This window comes from Loa loa (genome assembly GCF_000183805.2).
Source record: "Loa loa unplaced genomic scaffold supercont3.6, whole genome shotgun sequence".
In the NCBI taxonomy this organism is placed as follows: Eukaryota; Metazoa; Nematoda; class Chromadorea; order Rhabditida; family Onchocercidae; genus Loa; species Loa loa.
Genome location: NW_018108186.1, coordinates 840,714 through 856,201, shown reverse-complemented (window position 1 = coordinate 856,201; position 15,488 = coordinate 840,714). Strand labels below are relative to the sequence as shown.

Here is a 15,488-nt window from a genome sequence, read left to right as displayed (position 1 = left end):
ATCAAAATAATTCAAAATGGACATTGTTGCCTAGCGCAAACAACGATTTGCCGAACCAGACTTGACTATAACCATGAGTGTTGTCTAACGAGTGCACTGGTCTTGGATTACTTTTCAGATTCCTTTTATGTCTTATCCATCCAGGAATGGAATTCCGAGGCATATTGTGATGTGTCCTCTTTCGTAAAATTAAGTTCGATGCAATGCAGCTTTTTACTGTGACTGTCTCGGCTTGTCTCTGAAGCACCTTTCGAACATGTGTGATCCATTACATTGACACCTTCGACGTCACTGATGACTTCTTAACTTGAAAAGGGCTTCACTCTTATGTTCCCTCTCCAAGATTGTTGTATTCGACGTATTTATTTCTCAGAAATATTCTTTCAGAGTTATAATTATTTTTTGATTGTCTGCTAGTGTTCATTCCTGTATTGTATTGTGCAGATAATTCGCTGTGAATTCCTTTTTTTAAAATCTGCTCTCTTAGCGTCTGTCGTATGAATGTGAGATGTAAATTTTTTTTTTTAATATAACACACTTTATCAGTGTATTGTATTATTATTCTGCTGTAGTGTCGGTCTTACATCTAACGAGTTATTAACATTTTAATTGTTTATTAAATTCTCTCATGTATAGTAGCAGTCGAACAATACTCGCCCAACCAGAAGCTAAGTGGTTATTACTTTTTCCATGAAATTGAGTCGCGCTGTGAGTTGTACCGCCTTAGGTGTCATTGTTGTCTATGCTGCAGCAGTTCTATTGGGAGCACCACTTTTAAGGTTAATTAATTTTTGCTTCGTTCTTCTAAAAACTACAGAAGTATATCATCTCCATCTCACAGAACTTAGAATGCATGTCATAAGTGCTTGTGTCCTAATTACATCAGATCAATAATTTCAGCCATTTTGGAGCAAATTTCGTCTTTTCGGTAGTGCTTGCAATAGTGAGTATATTTCCATTGCTGTTAGTTGCTGAAAACTTCGACAGTTTGATTAATATTTTATTTGGCGAGAGGTTTTACTTCCTTTAATTTGCATAATTGTGGTAATAAATTTAAAGTCGTAAATGGTTTGTTTGAAAGCACATATGCTTTAAAATTAAGTCGTAAGAAATTTTAGGGAAAACTTTAAAAATTTCGAGGAAAATCGTTTTTTTTCTCTGGAATATAATCTTTATGACAGGTGAAGAGATGCAAAAAGATGAGAGAGACACCGTCCGCAAGAAGAAAATATAGTTTCTTATTACTTATGTTTGTAATTTTATATTAATTTACCATTTAATTACATGTGTATTTTGTGTTTGCTATTGGAATTGATGCGTTAGATACTATGGGAATTCATTGAACAGATAGAAGAAAATGTGCTGCATCTTTTATATGAAGTTGTTACCAGTTATGGAATCAGCTTAGTGTGTTATGCTCAACAAGTTTAGGCAGTTATCACATAAGTGTTCGCTTGCTCGTCACTTATCCCTTGGTGGTATTTTCGGTGCGTGGTTCGGAGCATTTGTTATTCCATTCGACTGGGATCGCTGGTGGCAGGTAATTTGCCAGATTTCTTCGCAAAATGTATTTCTGTTCGATTAATTCGAAGTATTCACCAAAACCCTTTAATAATTTTTTTATTTGTTGAAGCCATCTTCCGGTAATTACCGGACTAATGTGCTAATTATATTTCTATTATTGCTTTTTTTTAAATAATAATTTACGTGTTAAATGTTCTTCAGCGTTGGCCTGTTCCGTGCGTTTTCGGTGCAGTGATTGGTGGTATTCTTGGATGTATGACCAGTAGTTATAAAATTCTTTTTTCTTATTTGGGAAGGCAAGGAAAATTAGAGAAATTTGTATAATTTTAATGGTTTGTGTCGATTGTTTTCGGTGCTGGAGCTTCAGTTTTCAAGATCATATAATTTGATAATTATTTAATTATTCAATGTTAAAGCGTTTCAGTGTCATATTTCAGTAGATGAGTGGACGCTGACGAAAATTTCCAAACTTTTAAAACTTCGAAATCCTTCATTTATAGTGAAATATATCCGTGAGAACCTTGGAACTCAACTTCTAGGTCATATAATTTTCGATTGTCGTAATGTATGCTGCAACAAGTACCTACCTTTCTCAATTGATCAATCTGCCAAAGCTGAAAGCTATCATTTTTGCCGAATTCGATGCAGATAAAGGTCCAGTGATTAGAATACAAGTTAGTCGAGAACTTCTTTCCTTTTCGTTCTCACAAAAATATCTAGCTCCAGTCCCTACGGTGCCGAATGATACAGCTAGAAGTGCTATACCTCATTTTATGTTGCATTTATCAAGGGATCCCTGAAAAGTGTTGCTGGTTAAATAGTCATTGGCTTTACAGGTACCCGACTTCCTTTTCGACACAAAAAGATTTGATACATTTTCAAATGCAATCATACCTAAACCAGAACTTTTTCATCGACTTATCAAAGTGAACCATGTTGAAAATAATGATGGGAAAGTATACAAAGTGATGGGACATCCTGTTGGTATCGGTTAGTTCTACTGTTGGTTATGAAAATGCTGTAGAAGCTAGAATTAGTCTTTAAATTAATGGTTATTTAACTTTAATAGAAGCTTTTCTGCAGTTACTAGTAATGAATTAAGACATGAAATAAGTCTTGGGTCTTCTGAAATCCAAGAAAGGGATTCCTTTGATTTATACGTACCTCGAAATGATTTTTTATTATAAGTAACTTTCCTAGGTAATCATTCATCTTTTCTTTTCAATTTGGAAGTATTTCATGTAAGAGTTGTTGTTATATACTCAAAAAGCAAAGTAATTTTCCTGAGACATGCTTTGTAAATGTTTTGCAACAATATTGACAATGCACATCGTGAGCCATCTTAAAAATTGTTAAAAGTATTTCGAGATATAACATTTACATGTGGCGAATCATTAAAGAAAAGTAACTTTAGGGGAAAAAGTGAATAAAAAGATTTTTTGACCAATGAACTCCATGTCCTAAAAAGTTTAAGGCCGTTGTCCTAGAAATGGGCTTAATGGCTAATATGTTATTGTTTCCTGACAGTGATTAATATTATTAGGAAAACCATTAGTCTCATACAAATAACTTCAAAGAAAATAAGAGCACTCTTGCCTGTTTTTTGTTTGAAAAACTTTTCTCAAAAAGATAATTAGGATATTGTCTTGCTATGTTAGGTGGCTTTTTGTTTCGTATTTGATTGTTCATGGTTGTTTTCATTTATTGGTTAGGTGTTTGAGATTTTGGGCAAATATAGAAAACACTGATTTAGTATTCTGTTCTAGAAATGTATTAAGCTCATTCGGTTTTCCTTAATTTAGCAGAATATTTGTATTTGTGTAAGGGAAGCATATTCCTATAGATATATAAATATTTCAGAGTCTGATTCATATGCTCGCGGTCGCTATATATTCAATGTCTGTTTTGTGGTTGACAAAAGCAGTCAGATTGATTGCATGTATGAACCGATGGTGCAGAAATGTGCGGCTTACTTAACACAAATGGAAAAGGTGAATGACGTCTTAGGTACTGAGATATTTGGGTTAAAAATTTTGGATTGGTAAGCGAGAATATAAATAAAAATATTCAGGATACGCGTTTTTTGTCACAGTCACAGGACAAACTACCTGGTTTATTGCTGAACATATTCGAAGGTCTTAACGAACATGGTACGGAGATTTTGCATATATGCTTTTTGAATAGAAGTTAATTTTAACTATAGCAGAGCGCACCTGTAGTTTTGAATTTTAATTTTAATTTTCACGTTTGAATTTGAATCCATTTGTTATATTACTGTTAGGGATATAGGGTCTGAATTGTTTCATACGGCAATATGTTTTCTTGTCAAATACTAGCGATTTTAATCAGCAAATTTCGAAAATATTTTGTTATTTCAATCCAGTATATTTGGGGAATTTTGCTTTGATATTTGATAGATTAAAAACTTTTATATAGGATGGAAGTGTTAATGATGTTTAACTAATGTGATAATGGATTTAATGTTTTCTAAGGGATATATAAATTCAATGAAGTTAGGAAAAAGACGTTTCCTTTAACTTCCCTGTTGCATCTTTACTAAAATAAGGTTTGGATTATCGCTGGTATCATTTTTCCCCCCTTTGATAGACTTCGTGGTAGGGATACTACGATACTTGTGGTTTATGACAAATTTTTTCCTACAATAGATAAATTAGGTGGTAGTTATGAAGCTTTACTCAGCTGGATGTAAAGAGTTTTAGATGCATCCGTTTTAGAGATGGCTGTGTTTGGCATATAAGAAAGAGTTTTATTGAATTCTTAACGATAAGCCATTTTTGTCCATACATTGAAGAATTTTTAAGAACAATCTCACTTTTACCACAGTTTTTAAATGCCAAATTTGACTTTATTCCTTATAAGACATTCTATTTTTTCAAACGCTAGTCAGTGTAAGTGGTGGTTTCTGCTTATGTATTCAATTGAAAGTATCGAAGTTCACAGATATTTTCACACAACAAAAATCTACCGCATTTGTCTTTGTATAACAACGCGTTACGAGAAAGGCAACAATTTTATTGGTCCTTATTTGAGAACTAGAAAAAAGTGTGTATTAATTAGCGAATTTATTGTGGACAATGAAGAACTATATATTATTATGTGATGCTGCTTTTATAGCTAATTACCGTTTTCTTTCTAATTACGGAATTTTTTTTCCAGGTCAGTGTAAAATCCCTGTTACCGATCAGACAACTATATACTTAAAATTGTGCCCTTCGTTTCATGGTATTGAGCCACCTAAGGTGGGTTGTTTGAGTTATCTTCAAATGCAAAATTTCATTTATTTCTGCAGATGGTCCTTTCTTGATTGCTGAAGTTCAGGCTGGCATAAGCTTAGATGTTTCAAATGAATTTTTCCAGTACAATCGATTATGTTCTCATGTAGTGGCATTCAGCAAATTATGCGCTAGCGATCATACCTAAAAATTTCATCCAAGTATTTTGGATTAAAGAAAGTTTTGAAAAAAAAGATTTGTGCAACACTTTTTAAAAAGAAATTTCTATAACAATCATTATTCTCAGGTGGAGCCATATATGGTCCCAATGTTCACACAAGTACCACCACCGAATACACCAAATCATATCCCAAGAATGGATGTTCTCTCGCAAAAGGTATGCGTTCATTATGCTGATCCATTGCATGTTATTTAATTCTATATTTTTCAGATATTTTTGCTGTTAGTCGTTGAGTTTACGATGCAAATGATATTTTTGTAGCATGTAATAGCTTCTATAACAGTAACTTTGTTAGAGCAATGTTTACTCTGTGCATCAAAAATATATAATTGCATTAACATACAATCATATTATCCAATGCATATCATACTACTTTCATTATTATATTATCAACTGCTGCTACATAGCAGCTGACAGTGATGCAGCATTTATATTCAACTTATATAATGTTCACTTTATTGTTCAGCTACTAATATGCTTTATAAGTATATGGTAATTGGAAACCACTAAAGTTGCCTCATTTAAAACTTACTAGTATGCAGCATTACTGGCACGTTGTTAGCTACAGTTATTCCAGCTAATATACTGGGGAAATTGTGTATTGTAGAGATAATAAATGGGCTTGAAAATAATAGATGAAATCGATGAAGAAGCACATTTTATTAGCATCCATTGGAAAAATAATGATTTAAATTTTGGCGAAAAACTCATCACTGGTTTCAGATTTGTCCCCAAGTGGATGGTGTACGTTGCATTCAGGAAATTGCCATGATGGTGCAAATAGATACTGATCTCGTAATGCGATGCGTTCGTAATTTGCACTTCTACGGTTGCCTAGCATTGATACCTCTCTTTATGTATGCTAATACCTATGTTGCTACCGAACAGCTACATGATTTTTATATGAATGCTGATCTCATCGAAGTTAGTGTTCCAATACTTTTTTTTTAATATCTTGCTTTCCTTGTAGTCTAGAATCGAGTAGAATTCAATTTCCATAAATTTCAATTAATTTGGGCATATACGAAAACAGCTTTCTATTTATACACAAGAATTCAATCACAACAGTCATATTTCTCCCAATTCTGTAGATCATTCATTTTTACTTAATGTTGATTAAAGAAATTATATTCTTAAGTACATTTTCTGTATTTTTTTGTTATTGCCAGGTCGAAGTTTCATTTTCAAATAATCGCTGTTAGTATGAGTTTAATTTACTTACTGATCATTTCATAAATGTTTGGATTTTATACGGCCACTCAACAATGAAGGAGAACGCTCAGGTCCAAAACCTTTATTTTCCGATGTGTTTCGATTGTATGCCAGTTTAAAGGTATGTTCTTTAATGCTAATTCGATAACAATGTTTTTAACTAGGGTTGCAAATCAAGATTTACATTTCCGTTATGTTGTGTAATATCTAAGTCATTTCCACATATTTTACTTTCATTTTCAGACAGGTATGACAATGAAAGTTTGGTGCGAAAGGATGTCACCTAGGCGGTACAATGTTGACGAGAGACGTGCGATACAGTTTGGTATATGTCACGGTTTTATTCGAAAGCTGTGCATTTATCCTGTTTCTTTGAAGAAGGGCGATCTGCGAAGGTGAACTCATCTACTTGTTATGTATATTTTTAAATAGGGAAGCTGGAAATTATTCCAGATATCCGATTTTATTATTCGATTTATCATTATCCAGTATTCAATTTTCGACTTTTTAAATAGAGACATAGATCCATTCATTCATTTAATTTTTTGTAAATTTATTTTCTTTTCGCTACATCAATTTTAAACTTTAAGAAAAAATCTAGATTTTGGAGAGAATCTGTGTAATCATCTTTCTTATGCTCTTGAATTTATCATTATATGTAATTTGCATTTTTGACTTATACGACAGAAAATGATGGTACAGCCTTAGGAACAAGTTATGTCATCTGAAATTGATTTCCTTTCAAATTTATTTGCAGGATAGCCAAACTATGTGACGGTACTCGTTCACTGGAAGACTTAGCAGTAATTTTTGCTGTTTCACCGGTAAAACTGTTGGATGCAGTTCGTAATGACGGAAATTTCGTTTTCATTTCAAAGTAGTGCGTCACGTATTACTTGTGTTTAGAAGATTTAGAATAGAAAATTTCAATAATTTTTAGTCAGAAATTTATAATTTGCCTAGAATGAAAAACACGCTAAAGAGTCGAAGTAATGGGGACTCTTTCAAGTTTTCGGAATACAAAGGTTAGTAGATAACCGAACATAATGCCTAAAAATTTTTGAAGAAAATCTTACATTTGGATGGTGGAAGTTGAAGAGCCATTTACTTACAGTTTTAAAATTTGAAGTTGACATGTGATGTCAGAATACTCCCCCCTTTGTGGCTACTGAAGTATTCCTAAAACTATCGCTCATTATTGCTGCGTGAGTTGTGGCTCTTTTATTTATGCATTGACTTGTTTTTTTGCGTTTTTATATTTTCTGTTTATCTTCGCTAAACATGCATCAATAGGTATCGTTCTAATTTTACTGTCGAGTGAAAATATGCTCGTCGCTAGCGTGACGGGAAATCCAAATACGCGTCTACTTTACTCTTGGAGATATCGCTTTGACAAGTGTCTTGTTTACCCTTGAAGTCATCACTTTGAATTGTTTTCAGATGTTTTCTGTCAGACCAGAGATAATAATTTCATTTATTCTCAAAATTATTAGCTATTTATACTGATCATTTTTGTGTATCACTTTCTCGTTTAATAGTTTGAATAAATTAAAAATTTTCTTTCCACTATCAATGTACAGCTTATTTTCGTCCAAATTTAAGTCACACTTAAGGGTCAAAGAATTTTAGTAACTTTATTCAAACAGTCAAGTCAACGTAGAAATTAACTTAGCTTTCCAAAGTTTCCTGAGAGTTAGAATTATTCTAGAGATTTTATAAAATGAACTTCGTTATAGAATGTCACAATGCTTGAGCGTTGAATCCATATACTTCGTATCAATTTTAAAGAAATAAGAGTTACTACAGTGTATTCTACTTTTAAATTACATCACTGTTTATATCACAGGAAGGATTAAAGAGAGAAGTATCGAAATCGATGTGAAGTGAGAAATACTCCCTACAGCAACTTCGTTGAGTCTGTGCTGGACGGCTCGTATGGATCATGAGGGAATTATCATAGTCGATAATGACTTTGTGTCTTTCAGTTTCTAACTATCCAGTCAGATGAAATTTTTTTAGGAGGAAGTGGGTCATTATTTCATTTTCGGTTATCTTGTGATTATATCCCCTAGTACTATATGAAATATGTTGATTTTTTTGATAACCGCAGCAGCTACGAATACTTCCAATCATCTGAATATTGCATTCGTCACATAATTTAGAGCCACATAAAAAGCATGAGACAAAAGAGAAGGCGTAAACAGTAAATATAAGCCAGAATACATTATGTGGTATGTATGTGATATATATGTTCAAAACAGAACAAATTATATCAAAAGCTTGAACAAATCGAACGAATCACGAAATACTGTATTCGTACAACGTATCCAGTGATTCTTATACTTTTTTCAGAGTCAGTCAGAAATACCATGCCCAGAATGAGTCAAAGATGAAAAAAAGCTAGTATATATAGATATGTTAACATCTACCTTTAAAAATTTCCCTTAATATCCAATGAGGCCGAGAGCATGCTCGTTCCGGTACCCTGGAAATGCGGCCATTATAATAGATGTCATTATCATCATTTGAGATACTAAGGTTAATAATCTATTTGTCACATAATTAAGAAATAGAAGCACGTAAAAAGCATGGGACGAAAAAGAATAAAAAAAATCATGGCTAAGAGAACGAAGATTCGGGAAGGGTTTCACCCACGCTTGCTATATAAATACAAATGTAAGATGCATCATCCTTCGAGTCCATGCAGTAGTTTAGATGGAGCACAGCGTGCGCAGAATCCGCTCTATTCTTCGCTCTTAAGGTTCCTTTGCCAGGCCTAGTGAGCTAGGGAAGTGACAGTCAAGTCCTCAATCAGGTTCTGTTAAAGTATTGTTCTCTTAGATGGATGCCTTATAGGGTTGAGCGAGCTACATCTGCCCGGGTTTAGAGTTATCCTTCTTCTAGGATGGTTGCCGGGAGGCTAGCGAGCCTATCCTATCCATGGATACACTTTATCTACTTTTCGGTTGAGACCTCTCTCACGTGGAAGAACCTGCTGGAGGTATGAGCCATCGCCAACATATAGATCGCAATGTTATTAGGGTACGCAAGCTTCTCCTTCCTGACAAAATGGTATCCGTGGAGATGACAGAAATCTTATGGTGAGGAACTAGGCTCTTACATCTTTTAATATCTACCTTTCTAGCATCGATTTAGTGTAGAAAAATAATCCCATAACTCCGTTTTTTTGTAATGAGATTAGAAATCATATAAGTCCTTATGATGTCACTATAGGTCTCAGTGACGATCGGGAATTGAGAAGCCTTGTTCTCTTTTCACTATAATATACGTATTACCACCATATTATATAAATATTGTTACCATTTGCTTATTCTCCTACGGAATTTATAGTAAAGCCATGTTGTAAAACTCCCTCTCCTCTATATCTTTTGTCTTTGAATGAATTTTATTAATAATATAAAATGACTTAGAATAACTCTTACCAGCAGAAAAAAACTCCCCGAGCTCGTAACGGCGATCTAAAGAGGCCAAGAATTCCTGGACTCATAACTTTGAGGATCGTGTAGAGGTTGGAATTCCGAGGTATTATAATTCTTCATACAATTGTCTCAATTTTCATTGCTCTCTGCAATACTAGATAATACTTCGAAAACCTTCATTACTCTATAGCTATTCGGAGGCTCCAGGAAATTTCTATGTTAACTGTACCATATTCGACAACAAATTCTTTATTCATTGCACCTAACTTATCGTATCCCTAATTTTATTTGTTATCAACATTGACTCAGTCTTACAACTTTGCAAGAGTCTGTCTGTGAAATTCATATTAGAACAACCTACACTACGTCTTGACCCCATATTTTCTATTCTTAAAAGTTCACGAAAACTGTCTTCGGACAAGAAGAAATACTTCATTTTTTAGCAATATCACCCTTTTTTAAAGACTTCACTTCACCTATTCGTTATTTTTGCCACATGCACATGGCAAAAATCTCTTCTGAAAATGTATTAACTGCAGAGCAACTGAGAATGTACTTCAGACAAATGAATCCATTTGGAAAAATTCTCACTTGTGAAATCCCCGAGTTAAAGGTATTACAAAATCCAAATACATTGGACTTTTTCTTTGTATCTTTTAACTTAACAAATTTTTATGAAAATCTACAATGACATCTCCTCTGGTGAACAGCATAGCTTTTTAGAAATCCATAAACCAGAGGCAATTCAGCATGGACGATCTTCAGGAACAACAGGAGTAATCTATGCTGGTAAATTCGATAGAAGAGGTTGGTAAAAAAACTACGCTTTTAATATTCCTTTTGTTCTAAGAAGACAATGCTTCAGCACACTCTCGATATACAAAGAAATTCATCAAGTAACATTTGAAAGACTGGAGGTTACTTTTATTATTCCTAGAGATTAATTTGTAATTATATTATCAACAAAATGAAAAATCATCAAACAGTGCGCCGTTATGTAATGAAATAACGTTAAAAATATTCTTCAAGTCTTAAAAATAATACAAGTCCATTAGTAGCTGATCAAAGAATTCTCTTTCTAACTGGATAATTGAAACTACTTATATTTTTATATTTAATTTCATTCTAATTCTTTCTGTTTACTTGGTTTTATAACAGTTTCACAGTATTCAGCCTTCGAACATTATAAAGAGTCAAGAAACTAAGTGCCATAAATGAGGAAATTATCGTTCCACTAAATTATCACTGCCGTTCAAATGTGTGCTATCAGTCACAGCCATTGTTTCGGACTGCTCTTCCACACGAGCTCTGTAGCGGCCGAACATTACATTAACGATTTCACTAACCAATAAATCGCCACCATTTGTCTGTAATGAAAAACAGATCATTAGAATATTGACGAACATCTGGTAACCTTACAAATCACAAGCCCTGCCTATCTTGCTCACTAGACTATATCAGCCTAAACGACAACTTCAATTTCCCCTAACTAGCACAATTTAATCTGCAAATAAGCCGATGAGCCGACAATTATCATTTTATAATACGGTCAAGTGCAAGCTGATAAATAAATTGATATCAAACCTCGATAAGTCGCAAAATGAAAACACCATCCGGTCGCAAGAATTTTCTAATAAAGTCATGAAGGTACTTTTCTGTTTTCGGATCTCTAAAATCCGGAACAGCACCAGCACACCGCAGATAACGTGTTACAAATTGCCGCTGATTCGATCGAAGCATCAAGGCAAAAAAGTAATACAGGAGCGATAACACTGACAAAGTTCCAACTAGTATAAACCACCACCTGTCATTAGTAATCTTGACAGGAATAGCAATGGGATGATGATATCTAGAGAATATTGATCATGAATCTTTTAAGACCAGTGGAAAAAAAAAACGTAACTTGTTTACCATAAGAAAATATATACTTTCTCGTTGAACATATTAATCATTAAAACACACTGCACTGTCCAACGGTGAATATTGCCCAGCACACGAATCTGAATTACTTTTATCTGAATGACTTCTACAGAAACACATAAATCTTTCCTCTACTTTTCATCGTAACTTTGTCATTACTTCTAAAATGAATTTAAAAATTGCTTCAAGAAAAATGGTTCAGCAGAAAATGATTAACTGACATGAAAGTCGCACATTGTGACTCGAGGAAAATGACCAGATTCACTCCATTCCTTGCCGCGCCATATATCAGAAAGAATGCCTGCACCCCAGAGACTATACTGCGGTCCGAGGAATGCATTCAGAATGACGAACTGTAGAACCACATTGGCCACATACAGCGCCTATCATTATGAAGATATGAAATGTATTACACGAATAAGAACCGAAACTGTAAATTCTGATGTAAAATAGTGGTTCCCAACCTCTTCTTGACCTAGGGACCACTTTGACTTCTTTATTTGTAGAGGGGATTACAATGTTTAAAAATAATGAATTCTGTTAGTCTGAAAATAAACTTCAATCAAGACTTTTAATGTATTAGTTTATCAAACATCGATTAGAATAGTCCGTCCGTTTTGTCCCGCGCTGCTACCCTTGCGACCACTGATTGGGAACCACTAATGCAAAAGAACGCACTTTGGTGAAGAGGTATAAGATAATCAGATAAACTCCACTTCGTTTGCCAAGGTGCAAGCAATCGAGGGATCCTCAAAAATTGAAAATTTCTGTGAAATTATTAGTAATAGTTTGTGAAGAAATAATTTTAACGGAAGTATGGTGAATGAATAATTTATTTACTGATATGCTCATAATTGAAATGCGGTTCTGCATCATATTTTTCAAAAAACAGTTGCTGTAACGACTACGGTAATCCTTAGTACATAAAATGCCTGTCTCAAAAATGAAAAGAGAGACCAGTTCGGAGTTCTCTTTGCATATCCAATGCATCCCGTAAGTGGTCTGCTGCGATGTGCACTTGTGCAAGTCGAGAACTTTTGTCAAACTTCTTTTTCACCATTGCTGCTGAATTTAGAATTCCTTTCACGTTGATACCTGCAGTAAATAATTGGATCATGTGAGTATTAAATTAGAAAATCCAACTAATTTCTTCAAAATTTATTCGAGCAACTAATGAATTTGAAAATCTGCAAATAATTACAACTTCTCCAAGTTTAAAAAGAATTAGAGAGATAGAAAACAACGATTTGTCGACCTGTACGCGAATTCATCGTTCGCCATACAATGGACGGAAAATAAAACAGAAATGCCTGCAGTGCCAAAACGATGGGTACCCACTGGTAGTATCCAATAACCTGACACACAGCAGCATATACATTTCGGAGTTATTTTTGGTCAGTCAGTTTTTTCGTGTGAAACAGAAGCTACTTCTCATCTACAAATATTGAAGGAAGCCGAAAAAACTGATTAACTTCTCAAGATAAATAAGATTTTCTATCTTCAAAGTGCTAGAAATAGGCTAGGAATAAGGCTAGAAATAAGCAGAATATCAGTTGGTAAAATGTGGTGTCACTAAATAGGAGAATGATATTCGAACGATAACGCTAACCATTCATTTTAATGATAACGGATATTACAGTAAAATATGATCAATTCTAAACAAAAATTAAAATTTTGTCGTTGCTGTTTAGCAAAGATATGCCTACAGTAATACACACAGGGATAGAAAATAATATGGAAACGAACCGACTCATCCCTTTGCGAATATTCATGTGGTATTTCACTATCCAAAGGCATATAATAACTTCCTTTGATAAAGCAATAAGTTTCCGTGTATCTAAAAGAAAACAGCATCGGAATATACCGAGAAGAAAGGATTATTTATTTATTCTCCAATTAAAATTACTTCCATTACATTCTTTGATAAAACTAGGGTTGAACTAAAACCAGTCTTTTTGATTGATGGGAATTGGATCTACTGCAACAAATCGATGTGACCGCGACCCTAAAGTACGCAAGCAGAAAATTTTCTTTACTCCTTCTATATAATAAAATGGTAGATAATACTATGCATAATTCCAGGCCTTGAAAAAACATATCGGATTCTCAACAGAATAGCCACCGATGAAAAAACAAAAGCAAGGAAAGATAGGAATCATGCCAGTGAAGCTCACTTACTTTTCCCATGCTCCAGTAAACTGCGCAGGTACCCAACACTGAAATATAATTTAAATATAATTTCTTTTTCAACTTGGATTTCAACCAGTCTGTGATTAAGCAGTTTTCGGACGACTCTACACCTAGTGAGTTAAAACTTTTGGAAATTCTAAAATTGTGTCTTTGGTCCGCTATATTAGCTGTCCGAATATATTTTTTATTAAATATTTACCGAACACAACGCGAATAAGTAATGACTCTCAATTAATTGAAAACGCAGACTCACCTGGATCGGTTTGCCGACATATTGTGTTGCAGCAAGGGTAAACGCAGTGAGTGAAATGATCAATGCCGTATACTGATAATTGAGTCGATCGATGATATCATTTGATTGGTAACTGCGGTGGAATTTCGACAGATAAGGTGCTATTACGCCGATCATTGTATTCACAAGTCCAAAAATTTAAAATTTTCTTGTGTAGTACTGTCAAGGAACTAAACATATGCGAGTGTAACAACTAAATGATCAATTAGATGAACTAGATGAATAATAACTAGATAGATGAATTTATCCCCAAAATTCTGAGGGTATTGGTATGTCAACAAGAAGTAATGAATGCTTCATTTCGGTAATATTAATTTTTCAAACAGGAAATGAAACAATTTATACTGCACTGAAATGAAACTTGTGGGGACTGTTAGAACGAATTTACTAAGACACTCTTTTTGTTATTCAGATTAGGAGTACACTTTTTTAGCTCCTTTAGTTTTAGCTCAATTCTAGCTCATCTCGTAGTTACACAGCTCGTCACTTAAGCGCTTTTATCTGCTAGTCAGATTGGCACTTATTTGAAACTTTAATGTCAATTTCTTCGCCTTGATATGGCGTCACTCAACTGTTGCTGTTACTATCTCATCGTACAATAACAACGTAGCGATAAATTTTTTATCAAAAAAAAATCACATTCCAATTCCAAGATCAGTGACGACACAGCCTGACCTCGATTTCTTGTACACACTGCTCAAAGAGAGAAATATAACTTTGGAATCTACAGTTTCCCGAATTTCTGTAAATAATATTATGAAAATGAAATTTATGAATCTATCTAAGTCCGATTGATTATATGTGAAAATGACGATCGCATGCTTCAAAGTTGTTCATTCCTTTCAGCCTCAATCTACGTTAGGTGATTTACATAGAAAGGTCAATTTCTTCAAACATGGTTTTTGACAATAAAATTAACAGATCACAACTGCAACAGAGGACAAGAATAACATTTTCCATACTATATGAGGAGAAAGAATTAGTCTTCGGAATTCAAGAATTGCACGAATGTGGGAGAGGAACAGGACTGGAATACTTAAATACGCGGAAATGGAAATCGTTGATACGTTTTCCTTTCTTGATGATACCAAGTTTGAGAATGAAAATAGATCCCAGTAAACGCTTGAACAATAGAAGATTGAAATGGTGAGAAGTAACAGGATACCAATGTGCACTCATTGTCTGTCAATACTATCTGTGATCTGATGAGAGTCTTACATCAGACTGCTGGTCCCAATGATCTTTATTCAAGGACGAAAACAGACTAAAATAGTTGAAATTACGCTTAAACGCATGTGAAATCAATCGATCAATTGGAAAGAGTGATGTGTGTGTATGTGTGTGTGTGTGTGTGTGTGTGTGTGTGTGTGTGTGTGTGTGTGTGTGTGTGTGTGTGTGTGTGTGTGTGTGTGTGTGTGTGTGTGTGTGTGTGTGTG

The 15,488-nt window shown here is 34.1% G+C and overlaps 3 protein-coding genes across 3 annotated transcripts; 2 read left to right on the top strand and 1 right to left on the bottom strand.

The window, feature by feature from the left end:
- Positions 1-690: 690 nt before the first annotated feature.
- LOAG_02633 (hypothetical protein) lies at positions 691-1,848 on the top strand (the record flags this gene model as incomplete). Its single annotated transcript, XM_003138170.1, has 4 exons — positions 691-779; positions 901-1,014; positions 1,432-1,540; positions 1,726-1,848. The coding sequence occupies 4 exons, from the start codon at positions 691-693 to the stop codon at positions 1,846-1,848; spliced, it is 435 nt and encodes a 144-aa protein (XP_003138218.1).
- A 239-nt stretch (positions 1,849-2,087) lies between these two features.
- On the top strand, positions 2,088-7,091 carry LOAG_02632 (hypothetical protein; the record flags this gene model as incomplete). The annotated part of the gene is made up of 9 exons (XM_003138169.1): positions 2,088-2,198; positions 2,361-2,514; positions 3,385-3,515; positions 3,596-3,674; positions 4,702-4,784; positions 5,065-5,154; positions 5,722-5,922; positions 6,454-6,605; positions 6,968-7,091. The coding sequence occupies 9 exons, from the start codon at positions 2,088-2,090 to the stop codon at positions 7,089-7,091; spliced, it is 1,125 nt and encodes a 374-aa protein (XP_003138217.1).
- Positions 7,092-10,635: 3,544 nt separating this feature from the next.
- Positions 10,636-14,802, bottom strand: LOAG_02631 (innexin protein 13). The gene is made up of 11 exons (XM_020446071.1): positions 14,692-14,802; positions 14,014-14,222; positions 13,749-13,786; positions 13,317-13,407; positions 12,826-12,925; positions 12,528-12,665; positions 12,249-12,319; positions 11,792-11,953; positions 11,562-11,650; positions 11,235-11,454; positions 10,636-11,017 (listed from the first exon to the last, which is right to left on the bottom strand). Exons 2-11 carry the CDS (start codon positions 14,167-14,169, stop codon positions 10,874-10,876), a joined length of 1,209 nt encoding a protein of 402 aa, XP_020303542.1. The 5' UTR covers positions 14,170-14,222; positions 14,692-14,802; the 3' UTR covers positions 10,636-10,873.
- Between the last annotated feature and the right edge of the window lie 686 nt (positions 14,803-15,488).